Source organism: Anas acuta, chromosome 5 (genome assembly GCF_963932015.1).
Source record: "Anas acuta chromosome 5, bAnaAcu1.1, whole genome shotgun sequence".
NCBI lineage: Eukaryota > Metazoa > Chordata > Aves > Anseriformes > Anatidae > Anas > Anas acuta.
In genome coordinates this window covers 7,345,732-7,373,241 of record NC_088983.1, presented here as the reverse complement: position 1 = coordinate 7,373,241, position 27,510 = coordinate 7,345,732, and the positions used below count along the sequence as shown (strand labels likewise).

At 36.6% G+C, this 27,510-nt stretch overlaps 1 protein-coding gene across 5 annotated transcripts in view; it reads left to right on the top strand.

Annotated features, from left to right (window-relative positions):
• PPP2R5E (protein phosphatase 2 regulatory subunit B'epsilon) overlaps positions 1 to 25,934 on the top strand; it is a 75,158-nt gene extending 49,224 nt beyond the window's left edge. For 4 of the 5 annotated variants that reach the window (XM_068682508.1, XM_068682507.1, XM_068682511.1 and 1 more), the window contains 11 exons: positions 5,146 to 5,247; positions 7,130 to 7,222; positions 11,618 to 11,748; positions 11,847 to 11,906; positions 12,525 to 12,633; positions 13,653 to 13,706; positions 13,808 to 13,858; positions 14,748 to 14,867; positions 15,899 to 16,026; positions 18,536 to 18,637; positions 21,384 to 25,934. In XM_068682508.1, the coding sequence (XP_068538609.1) occupies positions 5,146 to 5,247; positions 7,130 to 7,222; positions 11,618 to 11,748; positions 11,847 to 11,906; positions 12,525 to 12,633; positions 13,653 to 13,706; positions 13,808 to 13,858; positions 14,748 to 14,867; positions 15,899 to 16,026; positions 18,536 to 18,637; positions 21,384 to 21,483 (1,050 nt within the window). In that variant the 3' untranslated portion in view covers positions 21,484 to 25,934. The remainder of the gene's footprint in view (positions 1 to 5,145; positions 5,248 to 7,129; positions 7,223 to 11,617; positions 11,749 to 11,846; positions 11,907 to 12,524; positions 12,634 to 13,652; positions 13,707 to 13,807; positions 13,859 to 14,747; positions 14,868 to 15,898; positions 16,027 to 18,535; positions 18,638 to 21,383) is intronic. The other variant, XM_068682509.1, reaches the window with a different exon arrangement.
• The last annotated feature ends 1,576 nt before the right edge of the window (positions 25,935 to 27,510 follow it).

Here is a 27,510-nt window from a genome sequence, read left to right as displayed (position 1 = left end):
TCTACCACCCGCGCATCTGTATGGGCGAAAAGCTGCTGCTACTGCTGAAGTGGGTGATGAGAAGTCAACAAACTTAGGAGCCCTGATCTAGAGCTAAAATCTTGCAGGTTTTTGATAGAATTTTTAGAAAAAAAACATGAAGAGGACCCACCTGCCCAGTGGTCCAGATAATTGATTGTGTTCATGGTCCATAGTTCATGTAGCCTGGCCAAAAGTAATGCTGCTGGGCAAAAAGAAGGTATATAATAACGTATTATGTTAAACTCTGACTGTATTCTGGCAAGCAGTGGTGCAGAAAGAAACTTGACCATTTTGGGTGACTATCTTGGCTGTCTTAATGAGAATTTTTGATGCAGTGTACGGTTCAAAAACGGGAAATAACAGGGAGATGGTCTGGCTTTTTATTCACACCCCAACGCATCTGGTGTGCGTTATTTGGAGGGGTTATGAAAATACAGGTGGGAACTCAAAGGAGGGTGGCAAAAACAATCACAGGATTCAAAACAAACCAACATCTGCCTGAGCTCTGACTATTTAGCATCAGAGAGGTTGAGAGGTGTCATTTATATATATGTGTGTGTATATATATGCGTTACGTATGCGTAAAATAAAAATACATACACATATAGAGACATGCTGCGTATGCAAATATGTGTATGTATATATATATATATGTATATGTTGAAGAGATCTGATGGTTTAACAGGAACCAGTGGGACTCAGGCTAGTTCAACCTTGAAACCAAAAGTAGTGCCCTAGTCAAATTAGTAGTAAATCTTCAGGTTATGAGAGCTGGTGGAATCATGATATGTCAAAATAAAATTGGGCTTTTCTTTTTGTAAGATGTGCTGTCAAACTTCTGGGATGGTGTAACGGGATATAAAGAAAGATTACAGCTGAGTGACTGCAGTAGTCACTTTGGGCTCTAAAACATGTAAATCCATGAGCAATACTAAAAACAAAAATGCAAACCCATGTATGCAGATGTGCTTAAGAAGGACGAGTGCCAGTGCCTGTTCCGTGAGATGTTGTGTCTCAGTTCCAAGAGTTTCACATATGCTCTGATCACATTTTGTTGCTGCAGTGTGCAGGCGAGTTTAAGCACTGTGTGTGCACAGATATCCAGTTTCAATCTCATATACACAGGGGGATTATTTGGACAGTTCCACATACCGGTAACAGAAGAACAGGTGTTCCCTGTGCACTAATTCATTTATCCTGTTTTATATAGCTAATACATTAAACTTCCCTGCATGCACGCTGTTTTTGTTTCAGGGTTCATTCAAGAAAACCATTGCTGATAAAAATCTTTCTTCCAAACAGCACGGAATGTGAGCACCGAGTTAAAATTGAATTTGTGAAGGGTTTCTGTTATAGCACTGATTTTATTGTGCCCCAGTGAGGGGCAAAGAGAGGGCTTCTCAAAGCAGACATTTATTCCTGACTTCAGACTTAAGCTTCTTAGCACTTTATTTTTGAAAAGTTAATATAAATAATAATATATTTACATTTCACGTATAACTATGGTGATAAAATCAGAGCTTTCTTGAAGCCTGTTACTTTCGATTGTGTATTCATACCTTTGTAGTTGTGGATTGCCAGGTACCAACCCTTGGATCTGTCCAGAACTTACAGTTCATCCTTTTGGTGGTACCAGAGCAGCCTTTTCTATCTTTTCATTTAATTTTAATGAATTGACACTTCTTTGTAATTGCCTGGAGAAGTTTCTGTCAGAGTTGTGCCTGAGTGACACAAGCATTGAGCTTGGAGGCTTCTGGGCATCTGCAATTTAAAAATCAATCACGTTGGCTTTTCCCATTTGATCCTGGAATCTTACTTGTTGCTGATGGATTAATTTCACTGACCTGTTAAATTGGTTTCTGGCACTTGGGTGTTCATGTTGTGGGGAAGGAGCAGTAACCTGTTTTGTGCCTGCTTCGATGTGATCTCCTATAAGGAGCAGTCCTGGAGAACAGCGTGCGGACAACTTGGAGCTCACGGTAGGGAAGATCTGTCATGACAGAGCTTTCTAGACGATTAGGCTTCAGGTTTCCCTTGCAAAAATAACATCAGGGCTTGGAGGCGCTCCTAATCAGGGGAAGATGGAAGTCGGTATTGATCGGTAGTCATTTGTGTTGGCCGTGGGAGAGGAGTCATCAAGGACTGCGTGCGCAGCCTGGCAGGGATGTCCTTTGGCTTGATAACCGGCCGGGGTCAGGAAGGGAAGTGATTCATCCATCTCGCTGAAGGAATTTTGGCACGCTGCTTGGGCCCAGGGATGAATACTAAATAGCTGCCTTCTGCCTAGCGGAAAAAAAATTACTCTTTCCAGCTCTGAGGCGGCACATCCCCACCTCCGTGTGACGGCTGTCAGTCCGTAACACACAGCTGGGCAGCTCGAGGACTTGGTGCCTTCGGTTCTCCCTCGGAGGCTCGGAGGCATCAGGCACCCAGCGGCTGCTGATTCACAGGAGCGTGCTGCAAATTGGCACTGCGGGTAAGCGAGCTGTTGTGCTGCGTCGGGGTGATTAATGGAGCTGTAATGGCACGCATTATCTTTGGAAATGATGATCCCCCTGGGAATCACCTGAAGATAACCTGTTCTGTCTGTTCTCCTCAGGAGAATAGCTGCAGTTGGGCTCCCCATCTTTGCTCCTTGTGCAAAAAAAGAAAATTAAAGAGAACAAACTCTGTACGAGGACTGTATTCTACCTTGCATTTACTCCTGTATGTTAAATCTTTTATGTAAAATACTGCCTTTCAGTTGTCTTAAAGCTTGTGTCTCTTTTTAATGCACACTCCAGAAATCATTCAGGCTTTCTAACAAGCTTAAGGTTCAGGTGTCGGTGCTGGCACTTCAGTCATTGTTGCTGAAACCTTTGCTGTTCTGTTGTGCTGGTAAGGCCCTGGCACTAACGGTATGAAACTTGGATTGCTTTAATTTAAAGCTTTCAGGAATTTGTATTTGATTAACTTTTAATTCTGGTAGTACGTACTTTTCCTTGCAGGTTTTGCTTGTGCCATACTTCAGGATTTGTTCCAGTTTTAAAATGTTAATAGCTGATAAAACCAATCTTTACTCTGATGGTACAAATTTCATTAATCTGTATATCACTTCATTTATATATCACAAGAATTTCCTATTTCAAATGAAGTTTAAAGCAGAAAAAAATAGCAGCAGACTGCTTTTGATTTTGCTAGTTCCCTATTGTTGAAGTGCTGAGAAAGTTGGTATTTTCAAATGTGAAGCAGTGACCAAAAAGGCTTCAAGTAAGTATTGCAGAATCCCAGATGTCCGGATGGAAATGTTCCTATTGGCGCCTTCCCCTTTTTACTTAGGAATCTTCTGGGATTTCTTTTTTCTGTTTCCTTGTGCCCTGATACAGAAACAACTCTGTCCTCGTAATTCATCACTTTCCTCGTCTACTTGCTCGTCTACCTTTTGTATGCTCAGGGATATAGAAGGGGGGGCTCAGGAATCCCCGAGGAAGGACAAACTGAAACCCGTGTCTTTGGGAGTGCTTACCTGGTTTAGAAAAGTCTTGTATTGGAGGGGTTTTTGAGAGAACTGAAAGAATCAGGGAAAAAGATGGAGAAGGAAGGAGAATGTCGCCTATTAAGGAGGATAGTCTAAGGAGGATGCACACCTGGCAGGTGTGCATACAGGACTCTCTGTATGTACATTCATTATGAGCACAGGCTGGTAAGTGCCGTATTAGGGTTGAAAGTCATGCGACTTGGCAACAGGAGATCTACACGGACAGGGAAGGCTCCTGTAACGCTGCTTTAACAGTAGTGAAATACTCCCTCTTGTGGCAAGACGAAAGAAGTCCAAGCAGAAAACCCATATGGCCAATCTTTTTCTGTACTCTCTGGTTTGCCATATTTATTCTTCAGTTAGCCAGTTTTGTGTTTTCCCCTTGTGTCCGGTGAATATTCCTCACTGGTATGTACAACGTGTGCTTTCCTACATCTTCCTTTTGCTTCATCCTTTTATTTATGCAGTACCTGAATCTCTTTTGTTTATCTTGCAAGTTCCAAAACTTCACCTTAACTTACAGTCTGTTTTCATCAGTACCTGGATTGTTTTAAACTCTTGCCTTTAAAGTGCCCTTTCATATTAGGTTGCCAACATCCTGAAAACATGGCTTACAGACTAACTTTAGAATATTTACAGGAGTAAAAGGCTGGAAAAATAAATTAGGGTGCTGAAGAGTATACTACTTCTGTTTTTTAAATAGATTAATTTGTCTGAACTACTATGTAGGGGTCATGTATAAACAGGATTAGGAGATAACATGCTGCTTTTCCCAGCTGTTTGATTAACCAGCTTAGAGATGGGTCAGATGCAGTGGCAGAGTGCAAAGAAGGCACACCACCACCTTCAAAGTGCAGAAGAGGCCCTGCAGCATGTTTACAGTTTATCAGATTTGCTGCATAATAAGCTGTACACTCCATTCAGCAGTATAATTAACTCAGGAAACCATTCCAGTTGTCTCTGCTTTGTGAGGCTCGTGCCATCAGCAAAGCAGCCTCAGCAAAGTACCTCTAAATGAGATTAAGCAAAGTGAGGCAACCATGAAGTAAAACCTGGGCTAAGCGACAAGGAAATAGTATTTGTTGCTTGCATTTAGTGCCAAGTTCTGTGCTTGGCACGAAGTGTCCGGGCACATAATGTGTGAATTGAGACCTAACGCAGATATCATTAATGTTTTCCCTGTGCAAAGGAAAATAACTATGTGTTGTATGAAAACACTCATAAATGCATGTTGATGGCATTTCCCGCTCCTCCAAAATGCTGCTCCTCTTAGCTAGCAGGCCTGTTGATCGCTGGCAGAATGGGGAATAAAGTGGTGAGCTCATGTGGAACCTGGTGGAGAGAAATGATGGCAGATGAGGATGGAAAGGGGAAGGAAGGATGGGATGATCGCTGGGAGGAAGTGTGGAGAGCTGGAGAAGGGGAATCCAAGGTTGTAAAGCGATGGGTTCCTTTGACCTATACCATTTATAAAGAACTTTGTCATGCATAAGTAAAAAAAACACTGCTTCTGCAATAGAAGACATGTAGAGTAGGCATAGACACAGTCCTGAAATCTAGCACCTGTTTGAAAAACAGATCTCATTATTCTTTCTTTCACCTTTCAGGTATCTTGCAATATCTTCAGAACTCTCCCACCTAGTGACAGCAATGAATTTGATCCAGAAGAAGATGAGCCCACCTTGGAGGCATCGTGGCCACATTTACAGGTTTTTGATCATTTATCTCAAAAGAAACGCTTATAATTACTTAATGTATCTAATCATTTTCAGCAGGTTTTTTTTAACCTGTGAGTCAGAACTAGTCTCCGAGATATTATAACAAAATTCTATTTCTGCTCTTCTAATGTTGCTCTTGGCTTTCAACACAGCACCTACAACAACAGGAGAGTACTTTGTAAATTTGCCCCATGTTAGAACTTCATTTAAAACTTGGGTTGACAGTGTCTCTTACATTCTTGTTTTCCTTTGCTGATTTAAAAATTAATTTGTTTTCCAAACTGCTCTGATGCACAGGTATTTTTCAGCAACATCAGCAAAGGCATTGTGGGGATGCTGCTGCAGCAGTTCTACTTTACTCAGGATAGTTAACTTTCGTAAAGAAAAGCATGCAGGCGTTGACTGCAGATCAGAAAAACAAATGAGAATCTACGTCCCTATCTGTCTCCCTTCCTCTCTGTGGGTTGAAGTTTGCTTTCAGGTGGTCATAGCAGGATGCGTGCTCACTGCTGTCTGTCATCACTTCCTCTGTTTCTCAAGTGTCAGTGGAAGGTATTTTGAACAAAAACATGAACTAATTTTGGAGAAAGACATCATAATTGATGGTAGTGCAGTAGTTTCTTTATAGACAATACAGGTGCAGATCCTGTCTGTGTTATCCAGGACTGTGACTTATGCCACAAGTAAATTTAGAAGAAGTTTGCCTGAGTAGCAGTTTGTGAAGTCTAGGAGTTTCTGTGAGCAAAGACGTATGATTGATCTCAGCTGTTTTATTTGACAGTTACATGCAAGTATTTGCCTATGAGCAATTTGCTTCACTCTTTTGTTCTTAGATTTAGAATCCATCGGAACGTAGGTTTTTACCCCTTATTTATAATAAACTTCACAAAATAGAAATCTTAAAATCTTCAAGGAAGCTACGGACAGCTCTACCTGCCTGGAAACAGCACAGGCAGATGCATCTGTTATCCTGTGTTCATTGGCACTGGTACTGTAGTTTTAAAAGTCACTGTTTAAAAGGAAAGGATGGAAAAGGAAATATCAGACAGAGAGGTATATTTGAATTCACATTTTGTTTTGATATTTAAGTGTGACACTCAAGTTTATGCCACTGTCCATGCAAGTTTAGGATGCTGAATAATTTCCTGATAAAGAATACTAAGTAGCAATCCCCCAAAACTGAAAAGGTGCAGTAAAGAGAATTGCTAGCTCATCTCATCGATGACAGGTCAGAGTTGCTGTCCTATGAGGCCACTGGAGTGCCTTTCACTTCCTTTTTGCCTGTTTTTATACTCTTTTTCTATATTGAATAAAAGTGAGTAGTTTGGGCAGAGATGGAATTGCATGAAAGCAGGCAGGTTTTCTCCATCCCTCTGGCTAATCGTTACAGTAAGTTAGGAAATCCTGATTAAATTCTGTTTTGTATTTTTTTCCATGTTTCAAGTTGCCATAGAACGCTACGCTAAGCAGTTTCTAAATTAAATATTTCCAACTGTTTCACCAGCTCTTTCAGAATCATAAATTTCTGTATTTGGTATGACTTCAGCAGTTCAGAGACAGTTTAAATGTGCTTTCCAGTTACCCTGGTAAGCTTTAGGAGATGATAACAAGCATTACAAGATGACAGTGTGTTCTTGGTGATGAAGTGTCTCTGACTGGAGTTTAATAAGCAAAACTAACTTACAAAGCTTATGTATTTAATTTTAACATTAAGGTAGCAATTTGATAATAGAGAATGATATTTTTCATTTTTAATCCTTCAGCTTTGTGGAAAAATAAGTATTTTATTTTGTATGGAAAGAATTTACTGAAACATTTAAAAATACAAGGAGTAATGAAGTCATAAACTAAAACATTTTTTTCCCTTTTGCAGCTTGTATATGAGTTTTTCATACGATTTTTGGAAAGCCAAGAATTTCAGCCCAGCATTGCCAAAAAGTACATAGATCAGAAATTTGTATTGCAGGTAAGCTGATCTGTTTTCTTTAAGGCTTCATTTTGCTTTTGAAAAAAATTGCTCTGAAAAGATGCTGTTTGGAATTTGAAAGTGAAACTCTATCTGCATCAGAAAATTATAAACAAGTGCTTACAATGCAAGTTGTCAAACTGTAGAGATAGAGGAAGTATGTGTGTTTATATGCAAGTCTCTGTCGCTGTAGATATACACCATACTTGGACAGGCTCCAGTTTTAATATGTTAATCAAAATATTTGACTAGCTGGAAGTGAGAGTGAGCTGAAAGGATAGCTGTTGAGAAATGAAAGCCTTTCTGTCAAGTCATCTAAAAATGCTGCCATCTAGAGAGACTACTTTAACCCCAGTTTTAATGTCTTAATATTGTTAAAATATTTCTGTTGGAAGGGGAAGCTATTTTTCTCTACTGGAGAGCTGGCAACAAGGGCAGAAGTTCGTTAACAAGCCTGTTCCCCAAGTAGCATTGGAAACAGTGATGCTATAGTGCTTGGGGAGGAAGTAAATCAAAAGGCCATATAAAGTTCAAGCTCTATTAGAAGCGTAGAAGTAGCATCAGTAATAAACAACATGGAACAAAGAATGGGAAGCTTTATCTTTGAAATTTGCTTGCCATTATGCCTGAGTGGAGGAGAGCCTCAGTCAGTGAGCTGGTAGCCAGATAGCTGGCACATTTAGTCCTCCTCCTACTGCTTCACGTGGAACTATAGTAGGTAGACTTCTCTGCTGGGAAAGTTTCTCCCAGACATCAACAGAGGTCAGAACAGAGATAGCTGAAGAAAGGTGTTTTCTGGGATAAGCCAGAAAACTTCACAGATAGGTATCCTTTGCCTTGTTGTCTTCAGCTTTCAACAATACATCTGTCTTGTGTTTTCTGTTCCCACGGGGAATTAGTGGTTCCCGTTTAGAACCACTAAATCAGATGGAACTTTGTGTTTAAGGCAGTCTGCAGCTTGCTTTTGAAATCATGGAAATTCATAAAGATTCCTACTTAGCTGGAAAAGGGAGTTGCCTTGGGGATTGAGACTTGAATAAAAGCCAAACTAGATACGGCAGGAGAGACTCAGCGTTTCTGAATGCCTTTCTCTCACCTCTTCTTCATGGAGCTTTTACTTTTCTCTGTGATGCTCAGGCAATAAAAGCAGTGATTTTGCTGCCCTTGTACATTACTCGTATAAAAAATACCTGATAAACTTAGCAAAGAAAGCAGTTTCTATTCTTAAATTCAAAGAAGGGACTTCAGTTCCCTTAATATCTCAAGACCTTCTTCACTCTAGAAGAACATTAGAATATGCATGTTTTTATTTTATCCATCTCCTAAATATAAGAGTGTTTTTATGTGGATCAAACCTCTGTGGTGGAGCTTCCTTTTTTTGTTCATCCAAATATTGATTTGAACAAGAGGTTGCAACAGTCTTGTCATCCAGTGCCTGATGGAGATGTCAGAATGTGACTGGGGGGAAGTCATTCTTGGCAGGTTTTTCCAGGCTAATTTTATTTTGTTCAGGTAGAGCAGGATTGACTTAGAAGGAATGTTTGTGTTCGTCTTCCAAATCTAGAGAATAAACATTTCCAGGTGCTCCTGTTACATGCTGCTGAGTTTGTTTGTGACTGATGGTATCCTACTCACTTAAACCTTTTCAAGGCATTTTTATGGTTTGATGATTTTGATGATTTTATGATTTATGCCCTTTTATGATTTGGCACAGGAGGTGCCAAACGCTTCTAAATAGGTCTATGACAAAGATTTTGAAGATCTTATTAGTCTTCAATAAATCTGCTAAATGACAGAATGTATCTCCTGAAAGGGGAAGTGTGATATTTTGAAACCTACGTATCTGAAATGGATGATACAACAATTGGAGCTTAAAAGAATTCTAAGAATTTGAAGCTCTTGCCATATGGTTAGGCGATGCATTTTTTTATATAGTGCTTCACATCGTGTGTCAACTAAAAATTCATATTTTTCTATCAAAAGCTGAGCCTTACATACATGTGCAAATAGATATATTTCTGTGTCTATAAGCGTTTCCATGTGGTCTATAGGAACTTGAGTGTGCTTGCACTTCTTCTTGCTGTATTTTTTTTGTATGCCCAGAGTTAGGAACCTGTGATTACAAATGACTTATATTGGAAACCAATTTGAGCCTTAAGAACTTAAAGCATGTTGGGTGTTTCATGACACCAACAGTACAACTGTGACAATCTTCCTAATCAGCTTTCTCTTTAACTTATTTTTTTTAAATTTGATGGACTTCTTTGAAATGGGAATTTTTCAAGTTTTTTTCTTGCTTGCTTGTTTTTTGCTTTATTTTTGGTTGTTATTTGTTTTATTTAAATATAGATTTGTTGCTGGCTTTCAGCTGTGTGTTTTGCTAAAATGTTGTGCACTAACAGTGTAACTGTTCATTTCTAAAGACCGCTGGTACACAGCCTGAAATGGTTGGCAGTGGTTGCTAAGAGACTTGCTGTTGAAATACCTCCACAAGTATCTGTGTTGCTGTAGGTTGCTATTTTGGAAATTTTATTTCCCTTTTCTGTGTATGTTTAGTGTCAGAGTAGTCATGCAAATTATGGAAGTCTTGCAGCTTATCCATAAAAATAAGTCTTTATTGTTGAAAACTGATAACAAATTGGACAAATCAAAATAATCTTTTTTTTTTTTTTTTTTTTTTTTTAAATAAAAAATAAATGAGAGACCGAGTCTGACTTCAGTAATGTTTCTGCAGAGGACCTGTATTACAGAACTGGAAATATAAATATTTTGCTCCTAAAAACAATCCAATAAGAAAATTAAAAACATAAGTGCTTCCAGCTGTTTGCTATCTTTGGGTGAAATTTGCTATTTGGGGAAGGATGAGGTGACTATTTATTTATTTAACTGCAGAACTGATTTAACGAATGAATGTGTTTATAACCTCGAGTGGGCAGCTGACAAACCTTGTAATTTCCTCATGAAATTCCCACCACAGCTCCTTACTGCAAGGAAAAGTGGCATACATCTGACACAATGAAAAAGAACACACACATCAGTCCTAAACCTGACTATTAGAAAGCAAAATCCCAGAAAGCTTAAGACTCTTTAATCATCTTTTTCTGTTTTTTTTTTTCCTCCTTAACCTCCTCAAAATGGAGTAGCAGTTTAACAGAGATAAGGTAGCATATATAGACTTACATATCAACTTATAATAGGTGTTTATAATTTATCTGATTGTAAAACCAAGATAATTTTGTTTTCTACCATTCCTGTAATGATTTTCTGACAGCATCTTAAACATTTGTAAGGTCTCTTTGGCATATTTAATTTCTCTTGCAAGATAGGTACTAGTTCACAGTTACTTTATTTTTCATGTAAGAGAGATAATGGTTCCTTTTGATTACTAGCTTAGTTTTCATTATTTTCTGTGTTTTTTTTTTTTTTTTTTACTTTGTTTACCTTTAAATTCATTCCAGCTGTCTGCCAAAATAACGAATGTTGTGGTGGCAGAAAAGATGGAGAAGGGGTGAGGTGAAACTCAGATATTTGTCATAGATGATTCAAGGGGAATAGAACAAAGATGTGTAGCTGACATTGCTGCTGCTTCTTCTGTACCTTAATTCTAAAAGGCAACTCAGGGTAGTGGTGTTCCAGAATATGTTTTGTAAAGTAAAACACAGAGGATGGTATTCTCTTTTGACTGAGTACCATGTAACTGTTTTGCTGTTTTAAAATCTGATTTAACAGTTTCTTAGTAAAGTTTTTTGTACGTTTTTGCTTTGTTTAAACTGAAGATAACATTTGTTCAACCTGGAGGATTAATTGTCCTTGATTCTTTGATTCATGTTGAGATTAGTGGAGATCCTGTGACAGCGGATCCAGTACTGGCACAGATGTCAACGTTGAGTCTTTCCACATTGTGCAGGCCATGTAATCACTAGGAAGACTTAAGAGCTCATAATATAAATTACAAGCAATTAGGAAAAATGTGACTTCGACACAAAATTGTGGGAGTAAACTATTAGAGCAAATGAGCAATGTCTTTCAGTTCTTCAGAGTGAGGGAGTAGGTAAATTGTCTTAATTTGTAGATGCGACAGAATCATAGTATTTATTTTGGGGGAGGAAGAAGGCAGCATTTTAGAGCCTGTTAATCAAAAGTGTCTGTTGTTGGAAGATTTCCAAATTTTTATGTCAGAAGTGAAGATCAATAAGCTGAGCTCCGTGATGTTGTACCTGGGTTGCAATAGATTTTTTAAAATTCTGTATTTCTACACCTTTCTACACCTATAGATGTTATGTTCTTACTCGTATAAGCTTGCATGAATTTAACTGTCATATAGAAGTCTGTGTCATACTTGTCAAATGTAAAGTCAATATTCAATTTTCGTTGTTCTGTTTCTTTTAAACACAGCTGTTGGAGCTATTTGACAGTGAAGACCCTCGAGAACGGGACTACCTAAAAACAGTCTTGCACAGAATTTATGGCAAGTTTCTGGGTCTTAGAGCATTTATCCGAAAACAGATTAATAATATTTTTCTACGGTAAGTTGTACGAGAATATATTTTTCTCTTACGAACGTTGTAGGAAACTGATACATTAATGATGTTTAACTTTTCTTTTTTTTTTTTTTTTTTTTTAGATTTGTTTATGAAACTGAACACTTCAATGGCGTAGCTGAACTGTTGGAAATTTTAGGAAGGTAAGTGAGTCTTTATTATCTATCTCAAACTTCTGTTCTGAATGTGTCAGAATAGTGTCAGACTTAGAAAAAAGTATTGCTATAAGCCCCTATTCTGAAAAAAAATTTGTGCATGTGGTCATCTTTAAGCTTATGTGCAAATCTATCACATTTTTGCCAAGAGTATTTAACTGGGTGCAAGTTACAGCCTAAAAACTGTTGGATGGATTTGTGTGTGTTACACTTCATTCTTGCTTGCTATAGTTTTTTTTTTTGTTTTTTTTTTTAAGTATGCTAACAGTGTGAATGTTTCAAATGTAATTCTGGTAAGTTAATTACCCAAGAACACCTTTTGTATATGAATTTACAGAACAACAAAGGCAAGTTCTTATCTGTTTGGCAACAGGTTTGTGCAGCTGTTTATATCATTGTTCCTAAGTCAGAGCTGAATTACTACATAGATATACTGCACTGCTAATATAAAGGAGGAGAAAATTTAGCACTTGTTAAGACAGCATGATCCTGCTGTCTGTAAACAGGTGCTGACTGCTAAATTACTTGAATGTAGAAAGATCTTGTTCAGACCTTCAGAATATTTTCTATGATAACACTAACAAATATTTCTCTTCTAATTTCTAGTATTATCAATGGTTTTGCTTTACCTCTTAAGGCAGAGCATAAACAGTTCCTGGTGAAGGTGCTGATTCCTTTACATACTGTCAGGAGTTTATCACTCTTCCATGCACAGGTAGAATTTATAAAAATATTTTCTGATCAGTTAGAATGATGATTTTTTTGTTTGTTTGTTTTTGCTACTTTGGAAATTGAATTGACTAGCACATAAAAAAGGTGGGGGAAAATCTTTGTAATGTGGGAAAATACAGCAGTTTTTTATTCTTTTGCTATGGTTTTTATGATAAATATCTTCTATTCTGATTAGGTAATTAAAAATGTAACCTACATGTATAATTTTGTATAAATAAAAATGTAACCTACATGTATGGTTAGTAGCTTAACTCTTCAGTTTTCCTCTCTGCAATTTTCCCATTCTCACAAGGTTGCCTTTCTCATTCTATCATCCTCTTTCATTGTCCCAAGAGGATATCCAGGTTTCTTTAGTCTTGTCCTGTCTAGACTCTTGATCGCTCTGGCAACTTTCTGAATAGTAATCCCCTCACTTTTGCATAACCTTAAACGTTTTCACTCACAGACCTCTTAATACCGCGTTTATGCTTTCATACGTCCTTTTATACATTCAGTTTTCATTATGATATTTTTCTTCTGTTATGTGATACCTGTTGCCTTTCTGTCTGATTTTCAGATAGTGCAGTCTTTGTTCTGCGTTTCAAGCAGCACTTGCTGACTATGTTACAGGTTTTAGCTGTGCTAGCACGTCTTGTGAGTTTTCATGATTTTGCCAATACACAAGAAGTGTAAAATGTTATTTCAGAGAGTAACAATCATCTAAACTTTTGTTATCTTCCTGTTTTTAGAATTCTGAGCTGCTCTGATTTTTAATTGTGTATGGTACTTTGTCACCTTAAGGTTTTTGTAATGTGTTACCTGTTGTTCCTGTGAACTGGACTTTGAATGGATTTACATAGTGCAAACTGCATCTCAGTGTAAAATTGGATACATTTTTAGAAAGCTGTATAGCATCTTGCCTTGAGCCTCTTTTTTTTGTTGTTGTGGCTTCTTACAATATTTTTGTGATATCTTTATAGAAATACTCTAACTTCATTTTCTGAAATCTTTTTCTCTTCACAGCTGGCATATTGCATAGTACAGTTTCTGGAGAAAGACCCCTCGCTCACAGAACCAGTAAATATTTTTCATACTTTTTTTTTTCTATCATAAACAGCTTATTTTTTTTCATGAGAAATTGTAAAAAATATATCTAATTTCTTTTTCTTCTAATTCAGGTCATCAGAGGCTTAATGAAATTCTGGCCAAAAACGTGCAGTCAGAAAGAGGTAAATGATATGCTAGTATTAACAACAACAACAACGTTAGTTTGCTCTATGGTATCATATGCAGGGAATTTTTACGTTTCTCCAGGTAGATTACACATGCTGTGTAGGATGTTGCCGTTAGTTCTTGTAGAAGATTTTCTATGCTTGAGTTCTGCTTTTCTATGCTTGAATTCTGCTTTTTTGTTTGTTTGTTTTGTATCATTTTCTGGATAGTTTTGACTATGAAGTGAAAAGTTTCTGATCGCCATTTCTACTCACAAAATAAGTCCTCGTTTTTACACAGAGAATACAATTTCTTTTTGTTTTAGAAAGGGGAGAATAAATATATAGAGGATAGATTGGAAAAAAATGTTTGATTTAGAATGTTTCTATGTGAGGATAGTATTTTCCCAGGATGTATAAAGAATGTTTTATTTTCTGGGTTTACCCACTGAACATGTCAAGAGGCAGTTAGTACTTAGCATTTTTGTTACAAATTCTTAATGCAAATCTGAATATCCCTGAGATTGTATGACACAGCAAAACTATTATTTTGAATATTGCTTTGAAAAAGGAGTTAAAATTATATGACCTCTTTAACAGAGTTAAAGACTTGGCCATTCAAAGTCTTTGTACGAGACTAGGTTTTTCAGCATGGGTATACTGGTGCAATTCTGAAGTTTGCTTTAAAGGACTACCAACAGAGCATTTGCGCATACTTCTTTCTTTAAGAGACTAGATCCAGAAGCTGTCAAAGCTAGAACTGATTGTGTTTTTTGACCAAGGGTCTTGTTGAACTAGTGGGAGCTTCTATTTTTTCCTGAAGCGATGGGACTTGAGGGTATGCGGCATTTTATTGATCAAGATAATTCACAGTTGTTGAATTCAGTGCTTCATTCCTTGTCTGCAGGTCATGTTCCTAGGAGAGCTGGAGGAAATCTTGGATGTAATTGAACCGTCACAATTCGTCAAAATCCAGGAACCCTTGTTTAAACAAATTGCCAAGTGTGTCTCTAGTCCTCATTTTCAGGTCAGTTTGTATAGGAATGTATAGCCTCAATTTCAAACACAAAACCCCCTCAAATGTAAATACTATTTTACGTTATGTGGTTTAAAATACTTGTCTTCTGGATTTCTATGGAAAGGTATGTTGCAGTAGATGTTTAGTTCTGAGTTCCATTATAACATTTTAAATATATTTGGGATTACAGCACAGAACCTAAACCACATAAGAGTTTAAATTCTATCCAGGCAGACTTTGAGCCCTTATAGGTATAGGTACTCACTTTGGACTGATAGGCCCAGTAAGATCTATTTGCTTCCTTTTTTAATGTGTCTCTTGTTCTACTACCTCCGTCCTTCTCTAAAGAGATGTCTGGTTAGAGGTGATTGATCCCATAAACTATTTTCTTCCTTGCATGATGGTAAGAAGGGGGATGAATAGGAATTAAGTTCAATCATATGCGAAGATGAGACAGGATTCATGTCTTGTATCATCTCTGTATTAAGTTACGTGACCTATCCTGGCACAAAGGCAGATGGGACTGCTGTAGGCTCTTCCTTCGGCTACATCTGTTTTAAGCACTATGTAGATCAGTGTTTTCCCTCCTAGTTTCCATTTCCCTGCCAAGGTGATTCTGTCATTAGTCTTCCCCACATTTAAGACCTCATCTCACGTATTCCCTGCCTCCTTCCTCTCGTATCCTGGTGCTATTACTTCCAACTGGAAAGTCACAGGATTGAGAGAAAGGGGAGATGGTAAATCCTTCCACTTGCCCTTCTCTTCCATAGCTGCGGTATTGTTGCATCATTTGCTCTTGTCTTCAGTGAGTCACAATGTATTGTTCAGGGGAAAGAGAAAATGGATGCTGTGGGATCTGAATTACAGTACAAAGATACCATTAATGCAGGTTATACTATTGATTGAAATAGAGTTTTATTTCCCAAATTAATGATTTCTGTTAATTCATCTTAATGAAATTTCTATGACTTGGTTTTGCTTCAGATTATTACAAAAATGTATCTGAATTCCCATTAATATTTTATTCCTTTGACTCAAAGGTGGCTGAAAGAGCACTGTATTATTGGAATAACGAATACATCATGAGTTTGATAGAGGAGAATTCAAACGTTATACTTCCCATCATGTTTTCCAGCCTTTATAGGATTTCTAAAGAGCACTGGAATCCGTAAGTTTTTGCAATTAAATTTTAAATTACCTCTTGTCAAACTGCTGATCAACTTAAGGAAGTGTCTGCTGAAGAATGACAGAACAGGAAAGATCCAGATTCAAAACTGACATGAGCAGGTGCAGCTCTGTTCATGCCAATATAAATTAGACCATGCTTAAGCTTGGCTCAAAATGTTATTAATTATCTGGTATGTAAACAAAAATCAGTACCTTATGGGATAAAAATAAACCTTCTCATAAATTGGAAGGAAGAAAAATTAGATGTTGCGTTGTTACTGAAGAAAAAATGTTGATCATCAAGCATTTCTCGTAAACAGATTGTTACAAGCTAGTTAACGTGTTAAGTGTGTTCCTAAATTATCTGGAATAATATCACTTGGCATTAATAAGGCTTTGTGGCTGTACTGCGGATGGTACTGATCCCCCTGGTAGACTTCTGGTACAAGCATTTTTCTAAACATTTATGCAGCATATATAAACCAGTATGTTCTTAGGTTGTTTTTTTTTTTCAAAATGCATTTAAATACAGCTGTTCTCTATTATGCACAATCATAGAGCAGTAGCTTCCTATTGATATCCTCTTAATTTGGCTTTTTGATTTTTAAACTTGATGACCTAGTAGAAAATGTTGTCATAAAAAAACAGTGTTACAGTTGGATGTCACACATACTCTACTTTGGTTGAAATGTGTTTCTAAGCCAAAGTGGTGACTGTTTAGTAAACCCAGTGTGCTGTGGTCAGGTCCCAGCTGATTTGGTAAGACCTTACTCTAAAGTATTTGTAAAACATGTCATCTTTAAAAAGGTAAAATATGTCACCTTTTAAAAAAGGCGGCTGAGGGGAGGGAGACCTTACTGTTCTTTACAGTTACCTTAAAGGAGATTGTATCAAGGTGGGGATTGGGCTCTACTCCCAAGCACAAAGTGATAAGATGGGCAGAAATGGCGTTAAGTTGTGCCAAGGGGGGTTTAGTTTTGATATTAGGAGAAATGCCTTTCCTGAAAGGGTTGTGCAGTGTTGGAGCAGCCTGCCCAGGGAAGTGGTTGAGTCACCATCCCTGGAGGTCTTCAGGAAACATACAGATAACAGAACACACACACAAAAAAAAAAAAAAAAAAAGACACTTTCTATGGCATTAATACTGCATTGCCAGTCTCAAACCAGCCTGCCCAACCTTGTGTGCTATGTACTGGGATGCTTCTGGTAATAAGAATACACCAGCATCCCAGATCTTGGAGTTTTGTACCCACAGGAATGTTGTACCTTTGACATTCAAACTCTGGGTTAAGATACATGTAAAATAAAGAAGGTATTTAAGGTATCTTTCTAAGAACATTCTTAAATGCAGGCAACAAAAATGAAAGCTTATTGAAAGAAGCGAATAAGATGGGGATGGGGAGCTGGTGCATTTTCTTTATAGGTTATCTTTAAATGTTCCTAGCACCTGTAGTGTTCATTTACTTTACTGGATGAAGAGTTGTTTCATAAGCAAATCTGTGTCTGTATATGATAACTGTAGTATTGGGTGAGGAACTTGGATTTCTTGATAGATAGTCCATTCAAATTCTTTGAATATTTTCAGATTTTTTTCTCTTTTCCTTTTTCATTTTTTTAGTTGTTTATCTTCAACTCTGCCAGAAAAGAATTTGGAACTCTGGATGATCAGACTATTGGCAGACCCATATTACTTTCGAAATTGTTATATTTTAGGTTAGTTACCTAGTCAGATGGCGTAAAAGAGTAAACTGATTTTAACTTTCTTGAACCTTTGTGGGACAAGAATGCCTTTGAAACCTTTTTGAAATTACTAGGATTATACATCACTCCTTATATGAGCAAGGCACACTTGTCACATTTTATGCAGTTAAGCAACCAGAAATAAAATAAGTGATATATTGGCTTTTGTGTAAGGTCAGGAACAGCAAAAAGCAAAGAAAGCAGAGGTTCATATAGATGCTCTATACTGCTTTGCATAGGTACTGCAATATCTCATCCATAAGATTTTTTTTTTAGATTTATTTTTTTGATATACAAAAGTGAAAATGAATATGAAATGTAGTGGTACAAGGAAATCACTCCTGAAATGAAGCCTTGTATTTTGCAGAGTTGCACTGAATATTCAGCTTCCTAGAAAAAAAAAAAAAGTTAAGGAAATATGAATCATTCCCTTTTTGTGTTTAAATTCTGTTACTTCTGCAAGCATCGATGATTTTAATCTCTGGAGTTGCATTCAGAATTGCTCCACATCAAGAGCTATTACATCTTTAATGTGATAGCTTTCTGTTGTTACCTTTTACCATAGCGTTTTGGTTTATGCCATGTAAGTAGTCAGTAGAGACATGAGAGCTGATTCTCACCTTCAAATGTGTTAATCAAGAGTAGTTCCATAGAAATCAAAGAATTAGCATACTTTCAAGAGCAGAAATGATGGTAAGAGAAATACTTTTCTTTCATGTTTGATTTCACCTGAAACTAAAACTCCTTTTTTCTTTGTTAATGTTTCACAGGGCTATTGTGGCTTTAGTCTACAATGTGTTGAAGGCTTTTATGGAGATGAACAGCACCATGTTTGACGAGCTGACAGCCACTTACAAGTCAGATCGTCAGCGGTAACTTTTTAAAGCTTTTTTTGTCAGCTGTGCATAAGGCCTGCTGTTTAGTTTATTCCTTACACTCAGCTGCAGTTGCATTATCTCACACATAATTGACACAGTGCCTTGTTTTTTCCTCTGTATTCTCTTAAGCCTTCTGTTTGTGAGTTGTAAGATAATGTCATGTAAATGTTGTTCTTTACTCTTTATAAAATACAGTACCTGTTGCTTAGCTTGGGAATCCATACAGAATTCCTTTTGACCCCATACTGCAAGAGAGTTAGATATATAAAGCTATTTTCTGTATTTTCTGTCTAAACATTAGGAAGCAGGTCTTTAGTGTGCTCTTGACAGAACACTGTTCCAGATCTCTCAGAGAGGTTGTGGAGTCTGCCTTCTTGGAGATCTTCAAAAGCCATTTGGCATGGTCCTGGGCAACCTCCTCTGGGTTTTCCTAAGAAAGGGGTTATACCCAATTAACCATTAACCATAGTTAACCATTCTGTGAAGCTCTTCAGCAATAAAAGAAAACAAGTGTTTAAAGATAATGATTCACTTAATGATGTAAAAAACAAACAAACAAAAATACTTACACAGTTTGGAAAAAAGCATAAGGGAAATCCCAAAGATTTGATTCTTCCAAAACACTGCACATAGGCTAGATGTCTTAAAGCAAAGAGGCATTTCTCAATTCTTTTGGCTCTTATTCGGAAGTCTTGCTGTAGCTGAATCTTTGAGTATGCAGGATCCATTAGGTGCACCACTCATACAGTCATTAGTTATGATACTATGATATGGTATTTTTATTTTGCCTATTTTCCTGTGCTCCTTAATTTTCATTTTGCAATTACAGTGCAGATTCTTTTCTCAAGAATTTTAGCTTATACAGAATAGCAGGCGTCTCCCCCCTCACCCCCCCCCAAAAAAAAAAAATAAAAAATAAAAAATCATGAACTCTGAACAGTCTGCAACTTTGTCATATGTTTGGTGTGACTTGGAGTTCCCACAAGCAAAGCGAAGGGTACTGTACGTACTGTATGTCATCAGAAATTGCTATGTTGGTACAGTCTTTCAAGCCTCTTGGATGCTGTTTGTTTTGCATTGTGTGGCTGGATTCACACCGTCCTTTTGTTCTGCTTAATTACTGTAAAATACAAAGTTTTATACATGTAAAATCTACAATTGACACATTAATACAGCATTTTACTTTGAGAGACTTAAAGCTGTATTTTAGCTAAGATGCAATGAATTCTGGATAACTGATGATAAATAAGGCTCAATCTGCTAGATTGATCACTATGTGGTTTTCTTGCAGAAAAGGCTGAGGGTCTGGTAATTGAATCCAGTCTTTTATGGAGGAACCTCAGTGGCTTGAATCAATGGCAGTTGCACTTTGTACCTTCAGATGAGGCACTTGCCTCTTAGCATGATCAGACACTGGTGTAATATGTCCTGTGTCTGGATAACTAATTGTCATTATAAAACTTTTAAATACCTTCTAGTATAAACTGTGATAATTACATTAGTTTTTACAGGAAAACTTAATTATTTTAACAGAACAGTCTTTTCTTTTTTTTTGCTAAACTAAACAAGGAGAAATATGTTCAGTGTTAATGACTGTGATAGGTTAGATAGGTAAGTTGAATGAGGTTATCGTTACCTAAGGGTTTTACTAAGTAAGCCTATATTTCAAAATGATTGGATGATAAATGTCTGGTAAGTAGCCTAAAAATGTCAGGCTATTTATTTTTTCTCAGTTTTAAGTACGTTTTAGTGACAGGGGGCTCTATTCTTTTTTTTTAATCTGTTAAGAGACTTACCTAAGAGTTGCTTTTATTTTTTGTATGCATAAAATACTATTAGAAGTTACAATTTAAAATAAATGGGCTAGACGTTGGCATTGTGGCTGAATTAAGATGTGTATGAATAATATTTCTAATCTACTGAAATATTTTCAAGAATACTGTAGCACAACAGGCATGGAATCTGTATCTCTATAACTATTAGATTATTACTTCAGATGAACCAGGAGGGTGATATAACAGAAATTCAGTGCATTTTGCACCTTGCAGTATCAGGGAGATTTATTCAAAGTAAGCTACAGCAGATACAGGAAGTTTAGAGAACAAATAATGCAGATTAAGCAAATATTAGTTTAGCTGTTTAATTTTATCAAATCAGCTATTTAAAGCCTGTTGTTAAAGCAAATGCTACATAGAATTTTTTATGGGGAAAAAAAAAAAACAAAGCACTGACCAGAAGACGTATCTTAGGTCTGAACTTTCCCTTGGGTGATGATGCCTAAGGTGGATAAAAGTATTATATGTAATAACAGTGATTCTAAAAGAATAAAGGAACACTTATTCTAGAAAGTGGCTGTTATTTTTAAAATTAAAAATAGCTTCCTTAAATAAACATGAAAATTATTCAATGAAAATTAGTACTGAAAATATTATTTTTTACTAATCATGATATATTTGACCCATAATAAAAGTCCACTGCATTTTTTCTTCTGTATTACAAGGTAGCGTCTATGAACACTGTTACTGTGTTCAGTGTATGGACGTACTGCTTTTTTTTAGTGATACTTAAATAGGTAACAACATGAAAAAATAAAAGTAATTTACAAAAATTAAGTATATGTTAGAATTGCAAATGTGTTGAACAAAATTAGTGTTGCTAATTAATGTCAACTGTACATTTTTTATATAAGTTCTCTACAGTCTTCTCTCTTGCTAACTTTTTGTTTTATTTCATCTGTCAGTGAGAAGAAGAAAGAGAAAGAACGTGAAGAACTGTGGAAAAAACTGGAGGATTTGGAATTAAAGAGAGGTCTTAGACGTGATGGAATAATTCCAACTTAACAAAAAAACAAAACAGCATTATTAACCTGTGGAGTCACACATTTATGTAGTAGAAGATGGAGCAACAGTTTTCTGTATTGTGCAACTTTACAGTAGATTTCACATTTGTTTCATTATTACAACAGCACTGTATATACCTGTCTCTAAGTAAAGGAAAAAAATAAGGACTTTAATCCAAAGTTTGGACAGCAGATGGACTTCTCAGAACTTTGCAAACATAATCATTGTTTTAACCCTTCTTTAAAACCAGTCTTCAAAGATCTGTTGATGAAAATTGCAATGTCAAATTCCATTGTCAGGACCTGTTCCTTATTTATCGTTAGCAGAGAGTATAATACAACTTTCAAATGTGAACAATCTTAAAATTTAGCTTGTCTTTCTGCTAAACTGTTAAGTGTATTTATAGTAAAAGAGAAAAAAAGACTGTCATTTCCTTATGAGTTTGTGTAACATCCTCCTTCTCTGGATAACTTTACTGTAATTTGACTTTTTTTTTTTTTTTTTTCCTTTTGCACATCTTCATAAGTTGAATGTCCATTCAGATCAGGGCCATGAAAAAACATGGGTCCTGAATAAAAGTTTTGTTTACTGGTGTGAGCATTTTTTAGTACCAGGCTGTCTCTGGTGCTTCTTTAATTTGAACATTAGGAATAAAAAAACTAGTAGGTGATAAACATAGTAGAAAAGGGAGCTTTGGATTCACGCACCTATTTATTGCAAATCCAAATTAGTGTCCACAATCCTTTAAAAATGGGCAGTGGTAACACCCTAGATTTCAGTACCTAACCAGTATTAGTGTTATGGAATTGGACACACATACCAGACCTGTTTTAGAAATACTAATTGCTAAATTATTACAGTATGTTTTTATTGGACCATTTTGAAAGAATAAAGACAAACACTAAACAGTGCAAGCATGAAATTGATCTCCAGTGGTCATGGATCTGATTGGAAAATGAGTTGAGATAGCAGTTTGGACTGTTTGGAGTTGTTGCCTTACTTTTTAATATGTATTTATAAAGTGTTCCAGCAAAAGAGGATGTAGCCTCTAAGAAACATACTATAGTGTTTTTGTGGTTTTAGTACTATTACTCATCACAATACCAGCCCTATGATCTTAGCTGGAAAGGATTCTGGATAATATACTTCTGCATTCTCATCTGGATGCTCATTCCTAACTACTGTATTTGTTACCAAAAGTGGTTCTACAAATGCTACTGAAAAAAATTCTGGAAATCCTAATGTTCTGAGTATTAATAATAAAGTTTAAAATGCTTTTATATCAAAGGTGCATTGTGACCAAATTGTTTAAAACAAAAGAAAAAAAAAACAAAACAAAGAAGAGGGCTGTATTATAAGTATGCATTATTGGCTATCTGCTTTGTATTTGAAAGTGGAATCTTACATCTTTGGTAGGTAAAATGCTGATAAGACTTATGTACAGTATATATTTAGCTAATGCAGTTGCATTATTATATACCGAAAGGTATGTGTTTTGGGATTTTTCTCCAGGATGCTTTTGAACTGTTATAGACATATGACAACAGTGAATTGATAATCCTAAACCATCAATCCAGCAGTATTTACCGTATAAAACTGAATTGGTGTTCATGAGTCTTTGTGATAGTTGCAAACATGAATTTATGACCTGTTGCCATTGATAGAAGTACAGTATAAATACAAGCTTGTATATTTTCCTTCCTACCATTTAAACGTGCAGTAGGATTTGAAGTTTTCTTGTTTCCAGGCACAGAAAAGAGGAAAAAAAAAAAAAGAATTCCCTCCTAGACTACTGACTGTTTCAGGATTATCAGGTCACAGTGTACTCCTGGGTCTGCGCACACAAATGTTGTAAGCTCAACAATTTTGTAAAAAGTTGGCACTGTTAATTCTGGAAAGAAAAGGTGGAACTACTCATATGCAACACCAAACACAACATGGTTTAATGGGATTAATGAGCTTCTTTAAAGAACACTGACTGGGACGCAATGTAAATTAGGCAGTTATTGTCATAGTTGAAACATTTTATTTTAAAGTGCTGAAGCAAAGGTGCAAGCTGAAATACTGAAGATTAAATAAATTTATAACAAATCATGTCCCTTAGCCCATTGATTTTGACAGTCTTTTATTTCTGTTATAAAAAGAAATATTGACTAGTGTGATTTCTGTGTGAGATGATCACGCTTTGCAAGAGGGTGGACTTTAAACTCATGCTTAAAGACTGTGTTCAACTGTGGAAAAATTGAGATGTAACAGAGGAAAAAAAAATGTTTTCCACCTGGTGGAGTAAAACAGAACAATGTGAAATTAGAAAAAGCACCTTGTCCTGTACTTAGAGTTTAGGTGAGTGTTGTTTGTTCATAACTTTTTGGTTTTGACATGACATTTTGGTATTGATCATACAAAACTGATGAGAACCTGATGGGTTGCAATATTTTGTTACCTCTGATGTTACCTCTGATGTGGGGATAGTGGGGAGTATCTAAAGTTTATAGATGATTTATCACTTCCGAGAAGGAATGTTTTCTTTAAGCTGAACGAGACGATGTGATATTAGTCACTTGACTCTAAAAGGCTGGCACGACGCTAGGTTGCACTGTGCGATGTATGCGAAGAAGCACTTGCCACAATGATCTGACTGTACCCCCGGGATCCGCTGTTTGCCGCAACCCAAATGCGATATTCTGCCGCTGCACAGAGCTCCCCTGGGGATCGATGGGAGCTGTAGGCAAAGAAGAAGGCAGCATATGGGCCCAAGTGTGATCAGTGCATCTATTTAATTGTGCTTTTCATTTGCTTCTTGAGTTCCAGAAACTACCTTTATTTGTGTAAATGTTTTTATGAACTGCTCGGAGGGCAGTTGCTGGGTGATCGCTCATGTCCTGTGCCATATTGGTTTCAGGAGCAAGGATTGAATACTGTCTGGTAAAAGGAAAGAGCTGCATTTTCAATACTAGGGCATTGCATCAGGTCATGGGGATGTAACAGCTGTAAAAGTGAAGTTCCTCTCAGATACTTTAAATTGAGCACATATTGCTTTCTTCATCTTGCAAGTCTCCCTTATTGTTTTCCTTTCATTGCTTTTGAGTGGTTTTTGTCTCTCTTCCAAAGGTTGGAATGCTTTAAATAAAAGTGTTCTACTGCCATTGGAGCGTTCACTAGTAAATTTAATCTTGGTTTTCTTAGCACAAATAAAAGGATTTAATTTATTTTTTATCTCCTCCTATATATGGAAAAATCAAGGCTGTCAGAGCCAAGAATTGCTTGAGCAAGAAATGCAGCAGCTGTACTTATATTTTACATGTGTAAGTACAGCCTCAGGCTCTTACTCTATGGAAAGGAAAATAAATTAGAGCTTTAAAAACCTTTTTATTGTTTTGTGAGGAAGGAGAAAGAACTGAACAGATTCTTCCTCCCCCGAATAAAACCAAAAGGATTTGGTTTGGGTTCTCTCTTGGAAAACAAAGATGGCCTTTTCTCTTAATTGTGTAACTATCACTGCTAGCGGTGGCCCTAAAGCAAGATAAAGGTGACAGTGCAAGATTGAAGAATGTTTTTATTTACATGTGACCTTTTTTTTTTATTTTATTTTTATTTTGGCTCACCTGCTTCCCTTAGCAGCTAAGTTGTGAGACACAAATTAGTTTTTCTAGTTGGTATCTGCAGCAGATTTTGTATTGCCCAGTTTTTCATTTAAGGTTTATGAAACAGTATCTTGAAACAGGATGGAACTAATTTTCATTGAAACCTTTTATCCAAGTGTTGCTTCCCATCCACAGAAGTGTACACTTTTTATCATGACCTCTCTGAATACAAGTTTTTGTTATTTGGATCACTTACTGTAAATATGTTGTATTCATAACCTCATGTAAAGATGAGGAGTTTTCAAATATAAATAGTACCGATACATTTCTTGTTGTTGTCCTATTTTTGATTGTAGTATAGCGAATGACCTGTCATGCTTTTTGTTTAAAGGTTAGCATTAGATTCATAGATCTTAATATTTTAGCATTTCATTGTTTAAGCAGGAGAGGGCAGCAAAAGTTCATTTTTCCCCATAGGAATGCTCTGGTCCATTACTGTTTTTAAATTTAGATGCATTAAACTATCTGTGGGTAGGGGGGAAAAATGAAACATTTTTTATATTATATTAAAAGGTGCATATGAAAATATATAGACTGGTCCAACCAGACTGTGAAAATGTCTTCTACTTACATCAAAGTAATAATAAAAGAAAAATATCTTCCACCTCTGGATAAAAGTACAAGCAGGTCTTAAGCTCTTGGGTTCAATTGTCATTCTTTGGAAATAGTTTACTTTCTTAAAAATGGTATCAAAGAAACTCGAACTCAATGGTGCTCCCAGCTATAAATGTGTAATCTTCCTCTTCTGCACATGCTCAAGAGGCTCTGTACTGTGGGTGCATCTAAATAAAGAAGCAATGAAGTGTTTTCCAGGTGCTTGGCTTTTTTTTCCACCTCCTCCCGCCTAAACATCATCTACCTTTTCAACAGTGAGCTACCAGCTACCCATTCCTATGCATTAAATGTAAGGACACTAGTCTAAGAAAAAACACTCAGTGAGGTGGTACTTTATGTTTCTGCCAGAATTACCAGCATAAACTTCCAATTTCATTAGGTTTTTTTTTTTTTTTTTTTTTAAGGTCCTTTCATGATGATGAGCATCCTCTTACTGCATGCTTGTGAGGAAGGTAAAGGCAGTGGCTGAAGGAAGACAGGCATTAGATCTACACAGTGTTTTGATAAACCCTTTGAGCTGTAACACAGCAGGTGAACAAGACTTACTCTTTGTAGCATCATTCTACTGTTTCAGTCCTTGTGCTGCTCTGCCTTGCATTTTAGAAGTGAGGAGAAGGGCTTAAGATGGTTACTTGCATGGGAAACAGCCTCTGGAGAGAAGGGCAGGTAGAGCCTGGGAAGGGGTAGTGCTGGTGAATGGCTTTAGCAGAAGCACGGCCACCGTGGATGCTGCGATAAAACTGGGGACTGTATGTATTAAACATCTACTGCTTATTTTAAAAGGTCAGCTTTCCTAGGTGAGTTATTCCAGTAGACTGATTTAAAGAAATTCTTTCCACTTTGACTTTTTTCCAAATTGAATTTTCAGCAGTTGGATTTTGCATGTCTTCGTTAGAAGAGCCTATTATTGGAAATCTCTTAAATACTTGTAAGACCATATTCAGATCGCTTATCATCTTTCTGTCTCTTTACTTTCTTATTGCAAGGCAAGTCTTTTCCAAAGAAGTTCAAAAAATAAAATTCGAACCTGCAGTAATTTGGCCTTCAGGGTAGGATTTGTCTTGAGTACTTGCAAGTTAGAAAGCAACCCTTAAAGGACTGGCATTAATAACTTAAAGCAGTTTCCTACTTCTTGTAATGATAATTGCTTTGCTAATTTCTCACTTTGTCTTTCCTTCTCAGGAGTGTTCTGGTTTCTTCATGTAATAGCAGAGCTCCTAGTTTATCTTGCATTAAGTTTGGACCCAGATCACAAGTCTGTGGCCTACGAAAGTGGTTTTGCATGCAGGTAAAGGCCCAAGTCTCTATTCAATTATCGCTTTAACGTGCAGTGAAGCAATAGACTGGATATTAAACTAGAAACTGATACGTGCTCTTGCAGTATGAATTCAGAACGATTTGGTTTTGAAGATTAAATGCTGAAACCAAAGTGAATATCTGGAATTTATTAGTAAGTACCTTGAAAGGAAGCATACTAACCTGAAGTGAGTAATGACTTCAGGCTTCTCTGGAAGCTCCCCATCACATGAAAAATGATATACCGAAACTTTATTCTTTTTTTCCTGGGTGTTTCTTTTATTATTATTGTTATTCATTTTGTCTACTCAACACTTTTCTTCCCTCAAACCACTGAAGGTTTGAGATGCTGGAGATCACTCAAAAAGAATGGAAATCTTGTGGTATATTTAAAAAGAAAAAACACGTACTTTGTATTACTGGACAGTGGTGCATGCATTTGATAAACACTTGACAATGTCTGGGAACTTGT